The sequence below is a fragment of the Hyla sarda genome, chromosome 1 (genome assembly GCF_029499605.1).
Source record: "Hyla sarda isolate aHylSar1 chromosome 1, aHylSar1.hap1, whole genome shotgun sequence".
NCBI classification, from domain to species: Eukaryota; Metazoa; Chordata; class Amphibia; order Anura; family Hylidae; genus Hyla; species Hyla sarda.
Window position 1 is genome coordinate 568,962,943 of NC_079189.1, and position 20,932 is coordinate 568,983,874.

The 20,932-nt window shown below is 43.9% G+C and overlaps 1 protein-coding gene across 7 annotated transcripts in view; it reads left to right on the forward strand.

Moving 5' to 3' along the window:
- SLC14A1 (solute carrier family 14 member 1 (Kidd blood group)) overlaps positions 1–20,932 on the forward strand; it is a 239,188-nt gene that overhangs the window by 160,027 nt on the left and 58,229 nt on the right. For 4 of the 7 annotated variants that reach the window (XM_056543101.1, XM_056543111.1, XM_056543094.1 and 1 more), the window contains one exon: positions 18,100–18,137. In XM_056543101.1, the coding sequence (XP_056399076.1) occupies positions 18,100–18,137 (38 nt within the window). The other 3 variants (XM_056543128.1, XM_056543175.1, XM_056543165.1) reach the window with 3 other exon arrangements.

The window sequence follows — 20,932 nt, forward strand, 5'->3', positions numbered from 1 at the left end:
ATCCTAAAATAAATCTGATGAAGTGTGAGAGGCTGTATGAGGGAGCGCACCATACTGCAGGAGAGGCTGGAGGGGGACATTAACTCTTTGCCCAAAGTGTAGGGGACAGAGAAAAAGAGGGAGACCAGAGCCCTGAGCGTGCAGAGAAGAGAAACCATTGGAAACAGGCATTGATAGTGACATTGTGGAGCAGGGAGAAGCTGTAAGACATGGAGGTGCAGATACATACATGCTGATGATGCTGCAGAGGACTGTGTGCCAGCCAACGAGGGGTTAAGTATTGTGTACTCTAATATGTGCCAGAAAGTGCCTCAGGTATTGACATTGGGGGAGATTTATCAAAACCTGTCCAGAGGAAAAGTTGCTGCGTTGCCCATAGCAACCAATCCGATCGCTTCAGTGCTGTGTGAGACCCGACAGAGCACCAGGTAGACAGGACTGAGCAGGGTGCAGATCAGATCTGTCCACAATGTCAGTGAATGGAGTGCAGAGTTGTCCAATGTCAGTGAATGGAGTGCAGAGTTGTCCAATGTCAGTGAATGGAGAGCAGGGTGCAGAGCTTTGGAGCACACACAGGTGCAGGATCTGCAGTTCATCCAGGTGCAGCTGAGGAGATCCCAAGGACTGCGCCCCCTGCTGACAGACTTCAGTACAGGAGACTGTTCTCCAATGTCACAGGATCAGCTAAGGCCCCTTTCACACTATAAAAACACTTCCGTTATGAACACCGGTAAGGAAATCGGCAGTTATACGATCGGTGCAAAATCACTAACGGCTGTTAGAAACATCCCATAGACTATGATGGGATTTTCTAATAGCCATTTTAACCCGTTATCGCCCATTATTAATAACGGCCATTATTCTGTGACGGGCGATAGTAACGAGAGAATTAGTGCATGCACTATTTGTCCCGTTCATTTGCCCGTTCATGCGGTTTGAGGCATCTTAGGTGTTCATCCTGATCCATATCCCCTCCAGTCGGATCTATGACCTAAGCTTTAGGCTAGGTTCAGACTACGGAATTTCCGCCGGAATTTTCGCTTTGAAATTTGCGGCAGAAATTCCGCTTACTATAATGCATAGTGTAGTGAATGGTTTTCCGTTCACAAATTCACTCTTCGGAATTTGTGAAGCGGAAAATCCGGATGAAAAATCCGATAGAAAATTTCCTCCTTAAGAAAGGGGTTGCTCTTTCTTCAGGCGGAAATCCTAGCAGAACACATAGCAGTCTATAGGAGACTGCAGTGTCCGCGCTGTCCTAGCGCCGACTATTCAGTCGGCGCAGGCGGAACTCGGAATCTCCGGGCGGAAATTTTCTGCCCGGAGATTCAGTAGTCTGAATTTAGCCTTAAAGGGGTGTCATATATCCCATAGCAAACCTCTTCTACTCTGTGCAGTTCCCAAGACAAGCAGAGATGTCAGCAGAGAGCACTGTTGCCAGACAGAAAAGATCAACTCTACTTCAGCAGCTAATAATTGTTGGAAGATTTTTTAATAGAAGTAATTTACAAATCTGTTTATCTTTCTGGAGTCAGTTGATATAAAAAAAAGTTTTTTTTCCTGGAATACCCCATTAACCCCTTAAGGACCCAGCCAATTTTCAGTGTAGGACTCGGCCATTTTTTGTACATCTGACCACTGTCACTTCAAGCATTAATAACTCTGGGATGCTTTTATCTTTCATTCTTATTCAGAGAGAGTTTTTTCATGACATATTCCACTTTATGTTAGTGGTAAAATGTTGTCGATACTTACATCATTTCTTGGTGAAAAATTCCAAAATGTTATGAAAAAATTTAGTATTTTTTTACTTTGAAGCTCTCTGGTTATAAGGAAAATGGATATTCCAAATAAATTATATATTGATTCACATATACAATATGTCTACTTAATGTTTTTATCCTAAAGCTGACATGTTTTTACTTTTGGAAGACACCAGAAGGCTTCAAAGTTCAGCAGCAATTTTCCAATTTTTCACAAAATTTTCAATATAATGGCCCCATTATAAAAACTGCACCCCTCAAAGTATTCAAAATGACCTTCATAAAGTTTGTTAACCCTTTAGGTGTTTCACAGGAATAGCAGCAAATTGAAGGAGAAAATTCAAAATATTCATTTTTTACACTAGCATGTTCTTGTAGACCCAATTTTTGAATTTTTACAAGGGGTAAAAGAAGAGAAATCTTCCTAAAATGTGTAACCCAATTTCTTTCGAGTAAGGAAATATCTCATGTGTATGTCAAGCGTTCGTCAGGTGCACTAGTGGGCTCAGAAGGTAAGGAGCGACAGTGGCACTTTGGAGAGTGAGTTTTTCTGAAATGGTTTTTGGGGGGCATGTCACATTTAGGAAGGCCCTATGGTTCCAGAACAGCAACCCCCCCCCCCCCCCACATGGCATACTATTTTGGAAACTACACCCCTCAAGGAACATAACAAGGGGTACAATGAGCTTTAACACCCCACAGGTGTTTGAAGAATTTTTGTTAAAGTTTGATGTGTAAATTATATAAAAATTTTTTCACTAAAATGCTAGTTTTCCCCCAAATTTAACATTTTTACAAGTGGTAATAGGGGAAAATGCCCCATAAAATTTGTAACCCCCCCAAAAATTTAGCTGAAATGGTTTTTGGGGGGCATGTCACATTTAGGAAGCCCCTATGGTGCCAGAACAGCAAAAAAACAAAAACAAATGGCACAATATTTTGGAAACTACACCCCTCAAGGAACGTAACAAGGGGTACAGTGAGCCATAACACCCCAGAGGTGTTTGACAAATTACGGCTAAAGTTGGACGTGAAAATGAAAAATAATTTTATTTATTTTTTGCTAAAATGCTGGTGTTACCCCAATTTTTTTCATTTTCACAAGGGCTAATAGGAGTAAAACTCTCCAAAAAATTGTAACCCCATTTCTTCGGAGTATGGAAATACCCCCTATATGGATGTTCAGTTTTCTGCAGGCGAACTACAATGCTCAGAAGAGAAAGAGTGCCATTGAACTTTTGGAGAGAGAATTTGATTGTAATAGAAGGCCATATGTCTGTGTACAAAGCCCCCATAGTGCCAGAACAATGGACCCCCCCCCACACACACACGTGACCCCATTTTGGAAACTACATGCCTCACAGAATTTAATAAGGGGTGCAGTGAGCATTTACACCCCACTGGCGTTTGACAGATCTTTGGAACAGTGGGCTGTGCAAATGAAAAATTTAATTTTTAATTTTCACGGACCACTGTTCCAAAGATCTGTCAGACACCTGTGAGGTATAAATACTCACTGTACCCCTTATTACATTCTGTGAGGGATGTCATTTCCAAAATGGGATCACGTGGGTGCAGGGGAGTAGCTTGAAACCACAGGGCCCTGGTGCAAAAATTTGCCCAGGGCCCCCCTATTACCTGACGACCCGCTTCCCCAATCCCGGGAGACCCCTTACTCAAAGATATCAGTGACTACAGCACTGATGAGACACAGTCAGGAGAATACACAACTATATAAGTGACTAACAGGCAGGACCAGACAGACAAAACATAGGCCCAGGCATTTAAGAATAAGCAGCCCATTTTTCTATTGGGGGTCCAACTGTTGGGACCCCCACCTATCACCTTGGTTCCAGTTGCTCTCCAGCTGTTGTAAAGCTATAACTCCCATCATGTCTGGAGAGCCTAAGGCATTATAGGAGTTGTAGTTTTGCAATAGCTGGAGAGCCACAGATTAGGGTACATCGTCACATATCATCACTACAGAACTAACAAGTGACTACAGCTCTGATAGGACAGTCAGGAGAATACACAATATCAGTGACCTGAGTGACGTCTTCTCTGTTGTCTTTTCTTTTCTTCTCCATCTGGTCCAGACGTCAGGACTTCTTCCAGCTCCATCTTCTCTGCAGAGTCTGACACCCGGACATCATAGGTTCTCACTTTGTCAGTAGATCCTCATCCTATGTATGAGGATACACCTCCAGATCCCCCCGCATAATACATCTCCACACATAATACATACATACATGTTGCTTACACACATCATTCATACACACACATCATTCATACACCATACATACAGTATACACACACCATACATACAGTATACACACACATCATACATACACCATACATACAGTACATGCACACACATCATACACACACCATACATACAGTACATACACACACCATACATACAGTACATACACACACATCATACATACAGTACATACACACACATCATACATACACCATACATACAGTACATACACACACATCATACATACACCATACATACAGTACATACACACACATCATACATACACCATACATACAGTACATACACACACATCATACATACACCATACAGTACATACACACACATCATACATACACCATACATACAGTACATACACACACATCATACATACACCATACATACTCTGCCTCCGGACCCGAAATCAACACCGACCCCCCCCCCCCCCCCCCACCTCCTTCCCCATCCTCCTCTCCGGACCCAGAATTAAGCTCCAGCAACCCGACCACCTGGCCACTCCCGCCGCTCCTCCAGACCCAAAATTAAATTAACCCCTCCTCACTCACCTGCGGCCGCCATGAAGTTCTGCGAGGAGACCTGCTGGTGATCCGGTCCCTCCTCTGCGCTCACTCACTCGTAGGCCGTTGCTGCAGGCATTAGGAGCGTGTCTGCATACGGTGAGGGGAGGAGGGGAGTGTACATCTCTGCTTAGGAGTTGTGGTAGAAGGGGGAAGGGGGGGGGTTGAGGCTAGCGCCGCGCCTGGTACAGGCAGCGCCACTGCCACAAGCCTCCCCTTCGACCTCGGCGGGGGAGGGGCAGGGGGTTTGAGGCTAGAGCTGGGCCTGGTACTGGCAGCGCCGATGCCGCAGCGTCCGTGGCGACAAGCCTCCCCTTCAGGCCCAGGATCTCGGGCTTTGCCTGAGGGCCCGAAGTGCGGCAATAGTATAGTACAGTGGTAAGGGGCCCAGTCGCGATGGCGACCTTTGCGACCTCTATAGCTACGCCACTGCGTGGGGCGGGGGTCCATTTTTCTGGCACTATTGGGGCTTTGTACACACACATGGCCTTCAATTTCGGACACATTCTCTTTCCAAAATCCCAATAGCGTGCCTTCTATTCTGAGCATTGCAGTGCTTCCGCAGAGCACTTTACATCCACATACGGGGTATGTTCTTACTCAGAAGAAATGGGGTTACAAATTTTGGGGGGCTTTTTTTCCTATTCTCCCTTGTGAAAATGAAAAATTTAGGGCAACACCCGCATTTTTGTGAAAACATTTTTATTTCCATTTTCACATCCAACTTTAATGAAAATTCGTCAAACACCTGTGGGGAATTAAGGTTCATTATAGCCCTTGTTACATTCCGTGAGGGGTGTAGTTTCCAAAATGGGGCCACATGTGGGTATTTATTGTTTTGCATTTATGTCAGAACCGCTGTAAAATCAGCCACCCCTGTGCAAATCACGAATTTAGGCTTCCAATGTACATTCTGCGCTCTCACTCCTGAGCCTTGTTGTGCACCCGCAGTACATTTTACGCCCACATATGGGGTATTTCCGTATTTAGGAGAAATTGCGTAACAAATTTTGGGGGTCTTTTTTCCTTTTACCGCTTGTGAAAAGTATGGGGAAAAACCAACATGTAAGTGTAAAAAATAAAAAACAATTTACACTAACATGCTGGTGTGGACCCCAACTTTACCTTTTCATAAGGGGTAAAAGGAGAAAAAAAAAACACAACATTTGTAATGCAATTTCTCCCAAGTAAGGAAATACCCCATATGTGGCCCTAAACTATTTCCTTGAAATATAACAGGGCTCCAAAGTGAGAGAGCCATGTTCATTTGAGGCCTATTTTGGGGATTTGCATCCGCCATCAAAATACCCTACGGCAGTGTTTCCCAAACAGGGTGTCTCCAGCTGTTGCAAAACTCCCAGCATAAGTTGTTGTTTTTCAACAGCTGGAGGCTACGTTTTGGAAACCCTGCCATACAAGACGTTTTTTATTGGGGGGGGGGGGGGGGGTGTCTGTATAGGGGGTATACAGTATGTATATGTAGTGTTTTACTTTTTATTTTGTGTAGTGTAGTTTTTTAGTGTTTTTAGGGTACATTCACATGGTGGGGTTTACAGTGAGTTTCTCACCAGGAGTTTGAGCTGCGGCGGAAAATTTGCCGCATCTCAAACTTGCAGCAGAAAACTCACTGTAAACCCGCCTGTGTAAATGTACCCTATACATTCACATGGGGAGGGGGGGCAAACCTCCAGCTGTTGCAAAACTACAACTCCCAGCATGCACTGACAGACCTTACATGCTGGGAGTTGCAGTTATGCAACAGCTGGAGGCACAATGGTTGCGAAACACTGAGTGTTTGTTACTTAACTCAGTGTTTTGCAACCAGTGTGCCTCCAGCTGTTGCAGAACTAGAATTCCAGCATGTACAGTCTCTCAGTGCATGCTGGGAGTTGTATTTTTGACACAGCTGGAGGCACACTGGTTGCGAAACCCTGAGTTAGGACACAAACTCTGTTTCACAACCGATGTGTCTCCAGCTGTTGCAAAACTGCAACACTCAGCATGCATTGACAGTCGAAGGGCATGCTGGGAGTTGTAGTTATGTAACAGCTGTATGCACAATTTTACATAGAAAAAATGTGCCTCCAGCTGTTGCATAACTACAACCCACAGCATGCACAGACTACCAAAGGGCATGCTGGGAGTTGTAGTTGGAACTCCAGATGTTGCAAAACTACAACTCCCAGCATGCCCTTTGGCTGTGCATGCTGAGAGTTATTGCTAAGCAACAGCAGAAGGTGAACAGGCCTTACCTCCTGCTGTATCCTACCACCGGGACCATCACCGCTGCTGCTGCCGCCGGGACCCTCGCCGCTCCTGATGGGACCCCCGCCGGACCAGGGAAAGATAGGAGACCCCTGACGGCCCGTTCGCTCGGACAACCCCATTCACACTTTTTTTCTGGGTCCCCAGAGACCCGATTGACTCGGAAACACAGCAAATTGGTCTGAATTGACCGGTGATTTGCGGCGATCGCCGACATGGGGGGTTCAGGACCTCCTGGGCATTTGCACGGGATGCCTGCTGATACATATCAGCAGTCACCCCGGTCTGGTCCCCGTCCGGCGTGCGACAGGGACTGAAATTCCCAAAATACAGGTAGGCCCTGGGTCCTTAACTACCAGGCAGCCAGTACGTACCCATAAGCCCTGGGTCCTTAAGGGGTTAAGCTCCTATGCAGTCTGGACTTATTCTGGAACATTTATAATGACAATATAGGATATAAGATGTGGGAGAACCTACAGGTGATCCAGCTGTGTAAGCCCCAGGTAGTGAGAGTCACCTTCGTATTCCAGTATGAGGGGGTGAATCTGATGGCTGAGCAGACAGTGTGAGGGGAAGAGTGAACCAGAGAAGATCTATGATGAGGAGGATATATGGAATGGAGGATACACTGTAAAGATCCAGCTCCTGCAACAGAATTGTGATAGCCTGGGGGGATGTAGGGTATGGGGAGTGTAGCTGTGCGGTAGTTAAAGGGTGCTTGTTAACCCTTGCTATTCGTCATGCCAGGGTGAGGGCTCCTCAGTAATGCTTGTCCTATCGCCACCCTTCCCAAGCGCGATAGGGAGGTAGAGAATAAAAGAATGTCCACAACCGGAGAGTTTTCTGAAAACCGGCATAACTTTTACTGAAGGTTTTCTGCAAGCTTCAATAACGGAACAGTCTCTATGCATACAAGTGCTTTCTTTGGAGATTGACAATGGTTGGGACTTTAGCAATTTAGAGTCTTTAGGTATTATGCACTGTTCCACTGGATTTAGGGGATTAGTTGCGGTTAGAGATGAGCGAATCGAACTTGATGAACCTGAATTCGTTACGAATTTCATGAAAAATTTGATTTGCAACGAATACGAATATCGCTGCGATTCTATCGCACGAATCGCTTCATTAAACTCCATTTTACAGCGTTCCAGGCTATTGTAGAGCTAAGATGGTGGATCCACATGTGAGTACATGGGGCAGGGGATTATGGGAGGGCAGGAAACAGCGACGGGAATGAAGGTAGGTGGGCTGACCCTGAACCACATGTGAGATGCAGCCTATCAGTGTTCACTGACCCCTGTGATGTCACAGCCCCTATATAATCGGCGGCCATCTTGCCTCTCTTCATTTCATCTATGCACTCAGATGGAGAGGACGGGAAGTGTGTGTGTGTGTGTGAATAGCTCATACCACAGCGTTACACTGCAATTGCTAGTCACATCAGCATTAGGGAAAGACAGGAGTGCAGAGTGCTGTGCTGTTACTCTGAGAAGGATCATTGATAGCTAAAACTCCTATTCACGTTATTGAGCATTGCAGCAGAGAGGGGCAGATAGCTGTCAGCTGCCTCATACAGATCTCCAAGCTGCCTGAACTTTCTGAAGCATCTTATCTCCTCATTTTTCAGCCCAATTGAGTTTTTTTTGGTGGTGCTGCCCAGTTGGGTCCTGCTGCTGTTCAGAAATAAGTCATATTAGTGTGGACTTTAGTGCCTTTTTACCATTTTTCACTCATCATTGCAAAGGGCATACATACAACCAAGTAGTGTACAGTTTAGTACCTGTATTTCTGTCTCGGTGCTAAATTCAGTGCTATGCTGTTCCCTCTCCCAAAGAAGTATCTCATGCTTTGGGTTCAACTCCACTATTTAGTGAGGACGATGTAATAGAGGACAGTCAGCAGCTAATGGGCAGCCAAGAATGTGAGGAGACATGCGTCGCTTGCTCCGCAAGGCGGCCAAGTAGTGATGTGGAGAGTGACGTGGGAGGCGGTGTTTCAATTGTTCAGGGTCCTGAGGCAGACACTGTTGTGGAACACGAGGAGGACATCAGTAACATGCACACATCTTTTGATGATGATGAAGCCGATCGCAATTGGGAGCCGGGTGCAGAAGCCGGGGCTTCATCATCATCAGGAGAAGAGATTTGCTCTTTGTCTATGAGGCAGCAAGGCAGTAACACGGTTGGCAATCAGTGGGGTGTTGGCAGTAGTGGAAATTCAGGAGCCAAACGTGCCAGGGGGAGACCACCTGCTTTGCGGCAAGCTACAATTCAGGGAGGTAGTGGAACAGGGGTTCCTAAAGACGGCGCCAATAGGAGTGAAATAGTGCGGACTGCGGATGGGAAAATCAGCTACTCTTCGGTGTGGTTGTTCTTCATAAAGAATCCGGAGGACCTTAGCGTAGTCACATGCAAAATCTGTCGGCAGAAAGTGAAGCGTGGCCAGGGTCCCAATCTCGGCACTACGGGCAGGGACAATACATGTCTTTTACGGCCCACTGGGTAAATGTTGTTCCTGCAAAGCCACAACAGCAACTTGGACAGGTCACACCGCTTCCTCCTCCACGCTCTCGCTCCCAGGCAGTTTGTCCTTTTACAGTGTGCACCTCCTCCTCCTCCCCGTGTCCTCGGTCTCCACTGCACATCCAAATCTCGGTGGCCCTTCATCGTACCACGTGTGTAGGGCACAGCGGTGTCAAGCCGTCCTTCACATGGTTTGCCTTGGCGAACTGAGTCACACAGGGGAGGAACTGCTGAAGTCAGAGTATGGCTTACTCCACGAAATCAGGAAATGGGAACCATGGTGACCGACAATGGGAAGAACATTATGGCCGCGCTGCGACAAGGAAGTGTGAAACATTCGCCTTGCATGGCACACGTGTTGAATCTGGTTGTCAAGAAGTTCATCAAGTCTTCACCCCATTTGCAAGATGTCCTGACAATGGCAAGGAAACTGTGCATGCACTTCAGCCACTCGTACACCGTCAAGCACACTTTGCTTGAGCTGCAGCGTCAGAACGGTATCCCACAGCATAGTTTTATTTGTGACGTTGCCACATGTTGGAATTCCACCCTCCATATGTTGGACAGACTATACGAACAAAGAAAAGCCATCACGGATTTTTGGATGATACAAGCAGATAGGAGTACAGTAACCCCCGACCTACGATGGCCCCGACATATGATAAAATCGACATACGATGGCCTCTCAGAGGCCATCGCATGTCGATGTCAGCATCGACATACGATGCTTTTATATGTCGGGGCCATCGCATTAACTGCTATTCGACAGGGCAAAATGCTTAAGCTGCTGTCGGATAGCAATTTAAGCATCCCTGGCAGGTTCGCTTACCTATTCCCGCTGCTCCGGGTCCACTTCGTGATCCTCCGGTGTCTTGCGCATCTTCTCCAGGGTCCGGGCCTTGCTTTCCGGCGTCGTTATTACGTCACTACGCACAACGCGCCGGCGCAGCAGCGTAATAACGTCACCAGAAAGCGAGGCCCGGACCCTGCAGAAGATGCGCAATACACCGGAGGATCGCGAAGAAGACACTGGAGCAGCGGGACAGCATCGGGAGCCCCTTGGACAGCATAGGGAGCGGTGAGGACCTGGTCCGGAGCGACGGGGACATGTGAGTACAGCGTCCTATACTTTACATTGCACGGATCCCTCAACATATGATGGATTCGACAAACGATGGGTCGTTTGGAACGAATTACCATCGTATGTTGAGGGACCACTGTACTCCCCTGTGTAACTTCAATGTGAACGAGTGGCAGCTCATACGTGACACCTGCCGTTTGCTGAGGCCCTTTGAGGAAGCCACATTTTTTGTTAGTCGCTCGAATTACACCATGAACGACGTAATTCCACTCCTACATTTACTCCAAAAAATGATTGAAAACATGGCTGGTCACAGCAATGGAGATGTTGTGCCTACATCAGAAGGCTACATGAGTCCTGTGGGGGATGAACTGGAGGAGGATGATGAGGGGCAGAGCGGAGCACAGTTTACGGTGGATGAGATGGCCAGTGTTTCTGGTCATTGGAGAGGAGGAGCAGGAGCAGCCAGAGGAGCTGGAGGGTTATTACGAGGGAGGCGAGACAGAGGACCCAGACACACCGTGGCAGTATGCAGTGGAGATGGAGGCAGGTAGTCCCAGCGAGTCACTGTCACAAGTGGCACGATGTATGCTGAGTTGCTTGCTTAGTGACCCCAGAATTGTCAAAATTCGTCAGCGCAATGACTTCTGGATCTCCACCTTATTAGACCCTCGCTACCGGCCCAGAATGGGGGCCTTTTTTACACCCACTGAGAGGGAGGACAAACTGACCTACTTCAGGGAGCTTCTACGTAGTCGGTTGGCCGAGGCCACATGGTCCATCCACTCACAGGTCTGACTCGGGGGGGGGGGGGGGGGGGACCCTCTGCGCTCACCTTCCACTACCATGGCTGCTGGGGAGGGGAAGGGTGGCAGGAGCAGAACCGGCTTAATCAGCAGCAGCCTGAGTCTACAGTCGCTGATGAGTAGCTTCCTTCAGCCGCATAGTGAAGCTGCTCATCAGCAGCAGGTGGACATGGAGCAGGACCTGAACCAGCAGGTGGTGGCCTACCTCGACATGACCCTGCCAACAACCGTTGAAGATCCGCTGGACTTCTGGGCAGCCAAACTCGATTTATGGCCGCAACTAGCGGAGTTTGCCCTGGAAAAGCTGTCCTGCCCGGCCAGTAGTGTGCCATCAGAGCGGGTGTTTAGTGCGGCCGGGGCCATAGTCACCCCAAGGCGAACTCGTTTGTCCACTACAAATGCATGCTCCAGACTCATTCTGTGTCTTTCTGGAACTACTTGCCTCCGTGGTGCCTCTGGCCTTGGGCCTTACATTTTTGGATGTTTAGCAGTAGCTAAATACATGCTTAATGCAAATTTCAACAATGATCGTTAAATTCTCGGCACTCTGCCAGGGCCTTCTCCTACCCCGCCTGGGCCGATCCGATGACCTCACTAACCAACTCACTAACTAATCCAATCACTTATAGTGATGGGCGGTGTGTACAAAGGGCAGGGACTTAATAAACGCCAGCTTATGACCCTCACTTACTGGTAATTCCTCGTTTTAAGATTAAATAATTGCAATCACAGATCCCTATCACGAACTGGTTTCAGCGTGCACCACGCACCTGTCCTTGAAAGATAGAGAGACGCTAATCCATCCAGTGGAGCGCTAGTGCGGCCTAGGACATCTGAGGCCATAACACACCTGTTATTGCTCGATCTCGCAATTGATCGGGCAAGGTAAGGGGTTATTAAAGCCTCTTGGGTACTGCTGAGGCCTACTCCTGACTGCTTCTGGTGCAATGTATGGGGTAATTAAACACTCTTGGGTAGTGTTATTGTTAAATTTACTGGTAATTTTATCTGTGATAAAATTGAATTTTTCAGAATGCTAACCGTTACACAATGGAACGCTTGTTGCGTGTGATTTTTTAATGAAAAAAAAAATAGATGGAGAAGGATTAACTCTGCTTAATCATTTTTGGCGATTAGAATCCTTTTACCATCTGATTTTTTTGGAGACAGATGCACTTACTTTTTTTAACCAAATTTCAAACATTGTGTGGTTTATTATTTTTGAGAAGAGTCTTCTGAACTGCTGTATATGCGCTTGTTTTTTTTGTTTTTTTTTTTAAAAAAGGTATTTTGTCAGACAATTTCTATAAAATTTTGCGGATTTTTGGGGTGGATTGTGAAGCCCGGTGTGTAGTGTGTACTCGTGCATCAGTCAACTCCAGTCTGTGTCCGTTAGGCAATATATGGGTTACTGATGCAGCAGAGGTGGGGCCTTAGTCTTGGAATTTCAATTATTTAAAAATGTTTTACATATTGTGTGGTTTATTATATTAAAGAAAAATGTCTTTGAGTTGTCCACCGTCCTGCATTATAGAGTCTTCTGAACTGCTGTATATGCGCTTGTTTTAACAAAAAGGTATTTTGTCAGACAATTTAAAAAAAAATTGCATTTTTTGGGGTGGATTGTGAAGCCCGGGTGTGTACTCGTGCATCAGCCAACTCCAGGCTGTTTCTTTCAGGCAATCTATGGGTTACTGATGCAGCTGAGGTGGGGCCTGGGTCTAGGAATTTCAATATATTTTTTTTTTTTATTCAACAATTGTTTGGTTCATTATTTTTTAGAAGAAAGTCTTTGGGTGGTCCACCGTCCTGCCTTATAGAGTCTTCTGAAATGTTGGATATGCGCTTGTGCTTACACAAAGTTGTAAATTAAAAAAGAAAAAAAAATTATACAATTTTGTTGATTTTGGGGCGGATTGTGAAGCCCTGTGTGTACTGGTGCATTAACCAACTCCAGGCTGTGTCCTTCAGGCAATAAATGGGTCCCTGATGCTGCAGAGGTGGGGCCTGGGTCTGGGAATTTAAAATTTTTGGATTGCGGGTTCTACAAAAAAAGATGGACACACCCTAATCCGTTCAGTGGAGCGCGCCTGCGGCCTCGGACATCTGAGGGCATAACTCACCTGTTATTGCTCGATCTCAGGAGAAGGGTGGTTCATCATCGGGAGAAGACAGTTGCAGTTTGCCCTTGAGTCAGCAAGGCGGTAGCACGGTTGGCAGTCAGCGTGGTGTGGCAGTAGTAGAAATTCTGGAGCCAAACGTGCCCGGGGGAGACCACCTGCTTCGCGGCAGCTTACCTTTCCGGGAGTTAGCGGGTTACCAGCACCGGTCAATGAAAGATAGACATGCTAATCCGTTCAGTGGAGCGCGCCTGCGGCCCCGGAAATCAGAGGGCATAGTACACCTGGTATTGCTCGATCTCGCAATTCATCGTGCAAAGGTAGGGAGTACTGCTGAGGCCTACTCTTTACTGCTCCTGGTGCAACGTATGGGGTAATTAAACACTCTTGGGTAGTGTTTTTTTTTATTTTTTTATTTACTTATAATTTTATCAGTAATAAAATAGAATTTTCCAGAATGCTAATCATTACACAACGGAACGCTTGTTGCGTGTGATTTTTTAATGAAAAAAATAAATAAAAATACGGACAGGGATTAACTCTGCTTCATCATTTTGGGCGAAAAAAGTCCTTTGGTGATCTGATCTTTTGGAGACAGATGCGCTTACACATATATTGAATTCGTTTTTGTAAAAAAATTTCTAACATTGTGTGGTTTATTATTTTTGAGCGCGGTTCATCCCCAAAGACCCATTGGGGCAATTTTGAGGAGCGCGGTCGTGCACTCTGCAAAGCGGACAGGGGTACTTCTGGCTCAGGGCTGGTGGAGGAAGAGAAGGCCACCTCTGATGGTGTGCTTACTGAGGATTCCTCCGTCGGGATCTCAGCTCACGAACCCCAGGTCCGGTGGTGAGGGGACAATCTCTCCGGTGATGGAGTTCTAGGTGTCCCTGCTGTGTCCCCCGGAGGGGTATCCTGCCATTCGTCGTCGTCGTCATTGGGCAGTGGGGGAAGATTGCAGGCCCCCTCTTCATCCAATGACAAACGCTGCAAACAGTCGACAAGATCATGGAACAGCTGGGCTGCTCCGGTGCCATCTTGGTGCGCATGTCACGTGGAACGCTGCTATGTCTGTACCTTCCGGCTCTCCTTTGTGCAGACTGAAGAGGTCGCTGTGCAGGGCTCCTTTTTATAATGGGCTTCGCCAAAATGGCTGCTGGCCGGAAGGATGGTCATCGGTGCAGCCTCGACTTTCTGTCCTCCCAGAATCAACAACTGTGACTTTAAGTTCCCTTTCGGCTGCGATACACTCACTTGATAGCCACGCCCAGAGACACGTCGCGGCGCAGTGCAGGCTTTCTTCGTGCGCTTTTCCGGCAGCGGGTTAACTCTTGCATTGCTGACCTGACCAGAGGATCGTAGCATACATTGACATCTCACTTTACACATTTCTGCAACAATAACATTTTTGTCTCCCCCCTTACTTTTCACGTGTGCTCTCTGCACGCAGCACCATATGCAATCTTCCGCACAGTTATATGGTGCTCCGTAACACATGGGTACAGTCTTTTATTCCGGGGGAGTACACTTTACTTGGTGGCAAAAGCTGGAGACACACACCCGTATCCTGTTTGTGACGCCAAAAAGCTATGTCTTAGCCTGGGGAATGTAGGGTATGTGGAGTGTAGCTGTGCGATAGTTAAAGGATGCTTGTTAACCCTTGCTATTCGTGACGCCAGGGTGAGGGCTCCTCAGTAATGCTTGTCCTATCGCCACCCTTCCCAAGAGCGATAGGGAGGTAGAGAATAATAGAATGTCCACAACCGGAAAGTTTTCTGAAAACAGGTATAACTTTTACTGAAAGTTTTCTGCAAGCTTCAATAACGGAACAATCTCTATGCATACAAGTGCTTTCTTTGGAGATTGACAACGGTTGGGACTTTAGCAATTTAGAGTCTTTAAGCATTATGTGCCGATGTGCTGTTCCACTGGATTTAGGGGATTAGTTGCGGTCCAGTAGTCATGCTAGCTTTAGCGGGGGTAGATAAGGTAAGTACTATACATTATCCTATATATATTATTATGAAATATATATATATATATATATATATATATATATATATATATATATATTAACATTAGATAATTAGACTTAAGAAGAGTTGACTAGAGGCAGTCCCACCTGAGGGACCCTGCCTGAGCGTAGTTACTCTGACTTTGGGGACCTCTACACTAGGTACGTAATGTAATACGGTACCGGGCCACCACAGAATATGAGCAGACACCTGCTGCACTCCTTTTACCTGGGCTCATAGCGAGGGGATATGTTATTACTCTGGTCAGCCCTGTCTGTGCCATAGATGTGGGGGCTGCCACCTCGCAATCAACTGTTCTCGTGTAAAGTGCTCCCTATGTGGACAACTTGGCCAAGTAAAGGATAACTGTATGGTAGCGGTCATCTGTAACCTGTGCTCAGGACCGGTGCCATGGACAAAGACCAGGAGGACATCACTACATGTGTGGAAACAGCACCAAAGTACCAGTGACCCTAATGTGAAGCCTGTTGTTTCACCTATAGATTTTGAACTACATGTACCAGCAGTCCATACTAAATCTAATGGGCCATCTGTAGGTGCTTTATTATAGTAGTTTTATTGTTGTACATATGGTACAGTATTTTAGTAGTTACATTCTTGTACATAGGAGGCAGTATTATAGTAGTTACATTCTTGTGCATAGGATGCAGAATTATAGTAGTTGTTGTACATAGGAGCAGTATTATAGTAGTTATATTCTTGTACATAGGAGCAGTATTATGGTAGTTATATTCTTGTATATAGGAGCAGTATTATAGTAGTTACATTCAAGCACATTGTAGGCAGTATTATAGTAGATATATTCTTGTACATAGGAACAGTATTATGGTAGTTATATTATTGTACATAGGGGTAGTATTATAGTAGTTATATTCTGTATATAGGGAAAGTATTATAGTAGTTATATTCTTGTACATATGGTACAGTATTATAGTAGTTATATTCTTGTACATAGGGGCAATATTATAGTATTTATATTCTTGTACATAGGAGCAGTATTATAGTAGTTATATTCTTGTACATAGGGGCAATATTATAGTAGTTATATTATTGTACATAGGAGCAGTATTATGGTAGTTATATTCTTGTATATAGGAGCACTATTATAGTAGTTACATTCAAGCACATTGTAGGCACTATTATAGTAGATATATTCTTGTACATAGGAACAGTATTATGGTAGTTATATTATTGTACATAGGGGTAGTATTATAGTAGTTATATTCTGTATATAGGGAAAGTATTATAGTAGTTTTATTCTTGTACATATGGTACAGTATTATAGTAGTTATATTCTTGTACATAGGGGCAATATTATAGTAGTTATATTCTTGTACATAGGAGCAGTATTATGGTAGTTATATTATTGTACATAGGGGAAGTATTATAGTAGTTATATTCTGTATATAGGAAAAGTATTATAGTAGTTATATTCTTGTATATAGGAGCAGTATTATAGAGTGTGTGTGTGTATGTATATATATATATATATATATATATATATATATATATATATATATATTCTTGTACATAGGAACAGTATTATGGTAGTTATATCCTTGTTCATAGGAGGCAGTAATATAGTAGTTATATTATTGTACAAATGAGCAGTATTACAGTAGTTATATTCTTGTACATAGGGGGCAGTATTATAGTAGTTATATTCTTGTACATGGGGCAATATTATAGTAGTTATATTCTTGTACATAGGAGCAGTACTATAGTAGTTATATTATTGTACATAGGGGAAGTATTATAGTAGTTATATTCTGTATATAGGAAAAGTATTATAGTAGTTATATTCTTGTATATAGGAGCAGTATTATAGTGTGTGTGTGTGTATGTATGTATGTATATATATATATATATATATATATATATATATATATATATATATTTATTTATATTCTTGTACATAGGAACAGTATTATGGTAGTTATATCCTTGTTCATAGGAGGCAGTAATATAGTAGTTATATTCTTGTACATAGGGGGCAGTATTATAGTAGTTATATTCTTGTACATAGGAGGCAGTATTATGGTAGTTATATTCTTGTACATAGGAGCAGTATTATAGTAGTTCTGTAATATATACATGAGGGGAGATATTACAGTAGTTATATTCTTGTACATAGGGGGCAGTATTATAGTAGTTATATTATTGTCTCAGAATCTGAGAAGGGCAATACAAGAAAAGTGTTTTTGTCCATATACTGTAACTGTTTTATAGTTCTGCTTAAGGGTGCATTCACACTACAGAATTTCCACGGAATTACACACTCTTACTTTTAACATTATTGTGAATGGGTCTTCCGCGAGACCCATTCACACTGAGCAATTTCAGCGGCGAACAATCCTGCTGCTGAAATTGTTCCGTGCTAAGAATGAACATGTTCATTCTTTGAGCAGAATTCAGAGAGCTCTGCATAGCCTTCAATGGTGACGGCGCAGTCCTACCGCCAAAGAATTCCGTCTGCGGCTGCCAGGCTGAATCTCCGCTTGCTAATTTCCTCGAGTGGAGATTCAGCGAGATTTACGCAGTGTGAACGCACCCTAAAAAGGATTTTTACCGAAAACAATACATAACAAGTCAAATCACATAAGTCTTTACATATTCAAATCAGAATTTTTCAGCTATGGTTCAATAATTCTGTCTGTTTTACTTACAGATACATTGTCACCGGTGTCTTCCCCTCTGGTAGTCATAGTAAGTACAGTCACATTGGTTGTCACTTTTGAATTTGTTCCTCATCAACTTTGCACATTGTAATTTGACAGAACAATGCGGATAGTATGTACTGCTTACCATCTGCCTTTTCACAGGTATTACTCACTAGGGGGCATCGCCGAGAGCATTAAAAAACTTTCTGTCAGAAAATAAATAAATAAACTGTGTTTTATCCTGAGGCATTAGATTACATTTGATTTAGAGTTTTGACTTTGCCCTTTGTAGTTCTGAAGCCCTGGAATTAGAACAATGTTAATGATCATAAAATGGAATGGGACTTTACAGTATCTTGTCATTTTCAGGGATTTCCATCTCATATATACCCTAGATATGTCACTTTATGAATCTAGGGGTGATAAATAGCGTTTCGAACAAAACACACATTCTTTGCAGCACGTTTCATCCCCACCTCTCCTGGACACAACAATGCATTGTTGTAGATTTGGTGCGAAAAGTCTGCCATGTGACCCGGCTCTACCCGAGCAGCATAAAACTTGGCAGCGAGGTGGAATTCTCCATCGCTACGTAGTGCGTGAAAGGAATCTTAAAAGGTCTCTCTGGCTCTCCTGTAAGTGAATAAAGTGAATATTGTCATTGATGGTCTGTTATTTATGGGGCTTCCTGCCTGCTGGGTGCTGGCCCCGGGCCAAGGAGCTTATCAACACGACAATGACAATACCTCTCAGGCCTGAAAGTTTTGGAAAGTTACTGGAGTTTTGGGCGCTATTCTATTCCGTGGTCAGGTAGGAGGTGATATCACACTGTTTTAGGATAAAGTCGTCCATGACTGGGGCGTATATTGTAGGTCGGACTACTAGCCCCAGCATTCAGTGCCAGTCTGTAAGCTGAAGATTGTACTGCCATATAATAGCAGTCAGTATTATATATAGTGCTATACCCTATATACTGTATATTTAACACAAATGATAGTATATCATGTAATGCAATAATATAATGCATATTCAAGTACATGCATTTACATCACACTATACACAATGCCAAAAGTATTACACAATGCAATATGTTATGGTGCTATTTGAAATGTACTGTATGTTTATTTAACACACAGTATAGTAGATGATGTAATCCAATAATAATCTGTATATTCAAGTACATGCATTTACATCACACTATGCAAAATGCTATATATTATAATGCTATTCAATATATATACTGTATGTGTATCACACAATGTGTATGTGTACATATATATATATATATATATATATATATATATATATATATATATATCCAGCGTATGTGGTAGTCTCCTGTCTATTGTGCTTCTAATTTATCAAAGGTCTCACAGCCCTTGATAGATTCTGTGCTCAGACTTCAGGGTCTACAGCTTAAACTGCATTTAGACCTGCTCCAGCATGGTCTGACATTTCAGCGTATTTTGGGCAGATGCGACTTGTCGCACAAAAGTCGCACTTGATAAATTCAGCACCAATGCATTTTCCAATGCATTTCCGTCTAAAATAGACTAGAATGCATCATGTTCTAAAAATCCTCTACAGCAAAAGTCGCAGAAAAGTCGCACATATTTAGACTGCGACTTTCTGTGAGACAAATTTAGACAGGAAAAAACAGTCTAAATCCTTTGATAAATTTCCCCCAATGTGTGTATGTATGTATGTGTGTGTGTGTGTGTTCCATAAAACAAGAAACTTGGCACACATGTTACTTATATGTCAACAACAAAGATAGGATAGGTAATTTAACCCTTACTCAACCCCATTTGCCAAGGGCGGGGCTTATGTTTAAAGTCCCATACAAGTCAATGGGAAATATATGTTACTGCATAACTTCCAAACGGCTGGAGATATTTTGATAATACTTGGTCACATGTTACTTATATGTCCACTTAAAATATAGGATAGTTAATTTAACCTTTAACTACCCCCATTTGTGAGGTTCAGGGTTTTTGTTTAAAGTCCCATGCAAATCAATGGGAAATGTATGTTCTCACATAACTTCTGTACGGCTGTAGATATTTCAATACCTGGTACACATATTAGGGGTCGGGATAGGAGGTCGGGATAGGAGGTCGGGATGGTCGGCATAGGAGGACGGGATAGGAGGTCGGGATAGGAGGTCGGTAGAGATGAGCGAACTTACAATAAATTCCATTCGTCACGAACTTCTCGGCTCAGCAGTTGATGACTTATCCTGGATAAATGAGTTCAGCTTTCAGGTGCTCCGGTGGGCTTGAAAAGGTGGATACAGTCCTAGGAAAGAGTCTCCTAGGACTGTATCCACCTTTTCCAGCCCACGGGAGCACCTGAAAGCTGAAATAATTTTTATGCAGGATAAGTCATCAGTTACTGCGCCAAGAAGTTTGTGACGAATCGAATTTACTGTAAGTTCGCTCATCTCTAGAGGTCGGGATAGGAGGACGGGATATGACAACAATATATGAGGACGGGATATGAAGTCAAAAGCTTCCTCCTTTGTTTATTTTCCTCCCCAACAAGGATGAGGAAGGAAAAAAACGGGCAATGCCGGGTACTCAGCTAGTATGTATATATGATGTAGTCTAATTATCACAATGCATATTATGTAATCCAATAATATTCTGCATATTAGAGTACAGGCATTTACATTACACTATACACAATGTAACAAGTATTATATACAATGCATGCAGTATATTATGGTGCTATAGGATATATACTGTATGTTTATCAAACAATATAGTAGATGATGTAATCCAATAATATACTGCGTATTCAAGTACATGCATTTACATCACGCTATACACAATGCAGTAT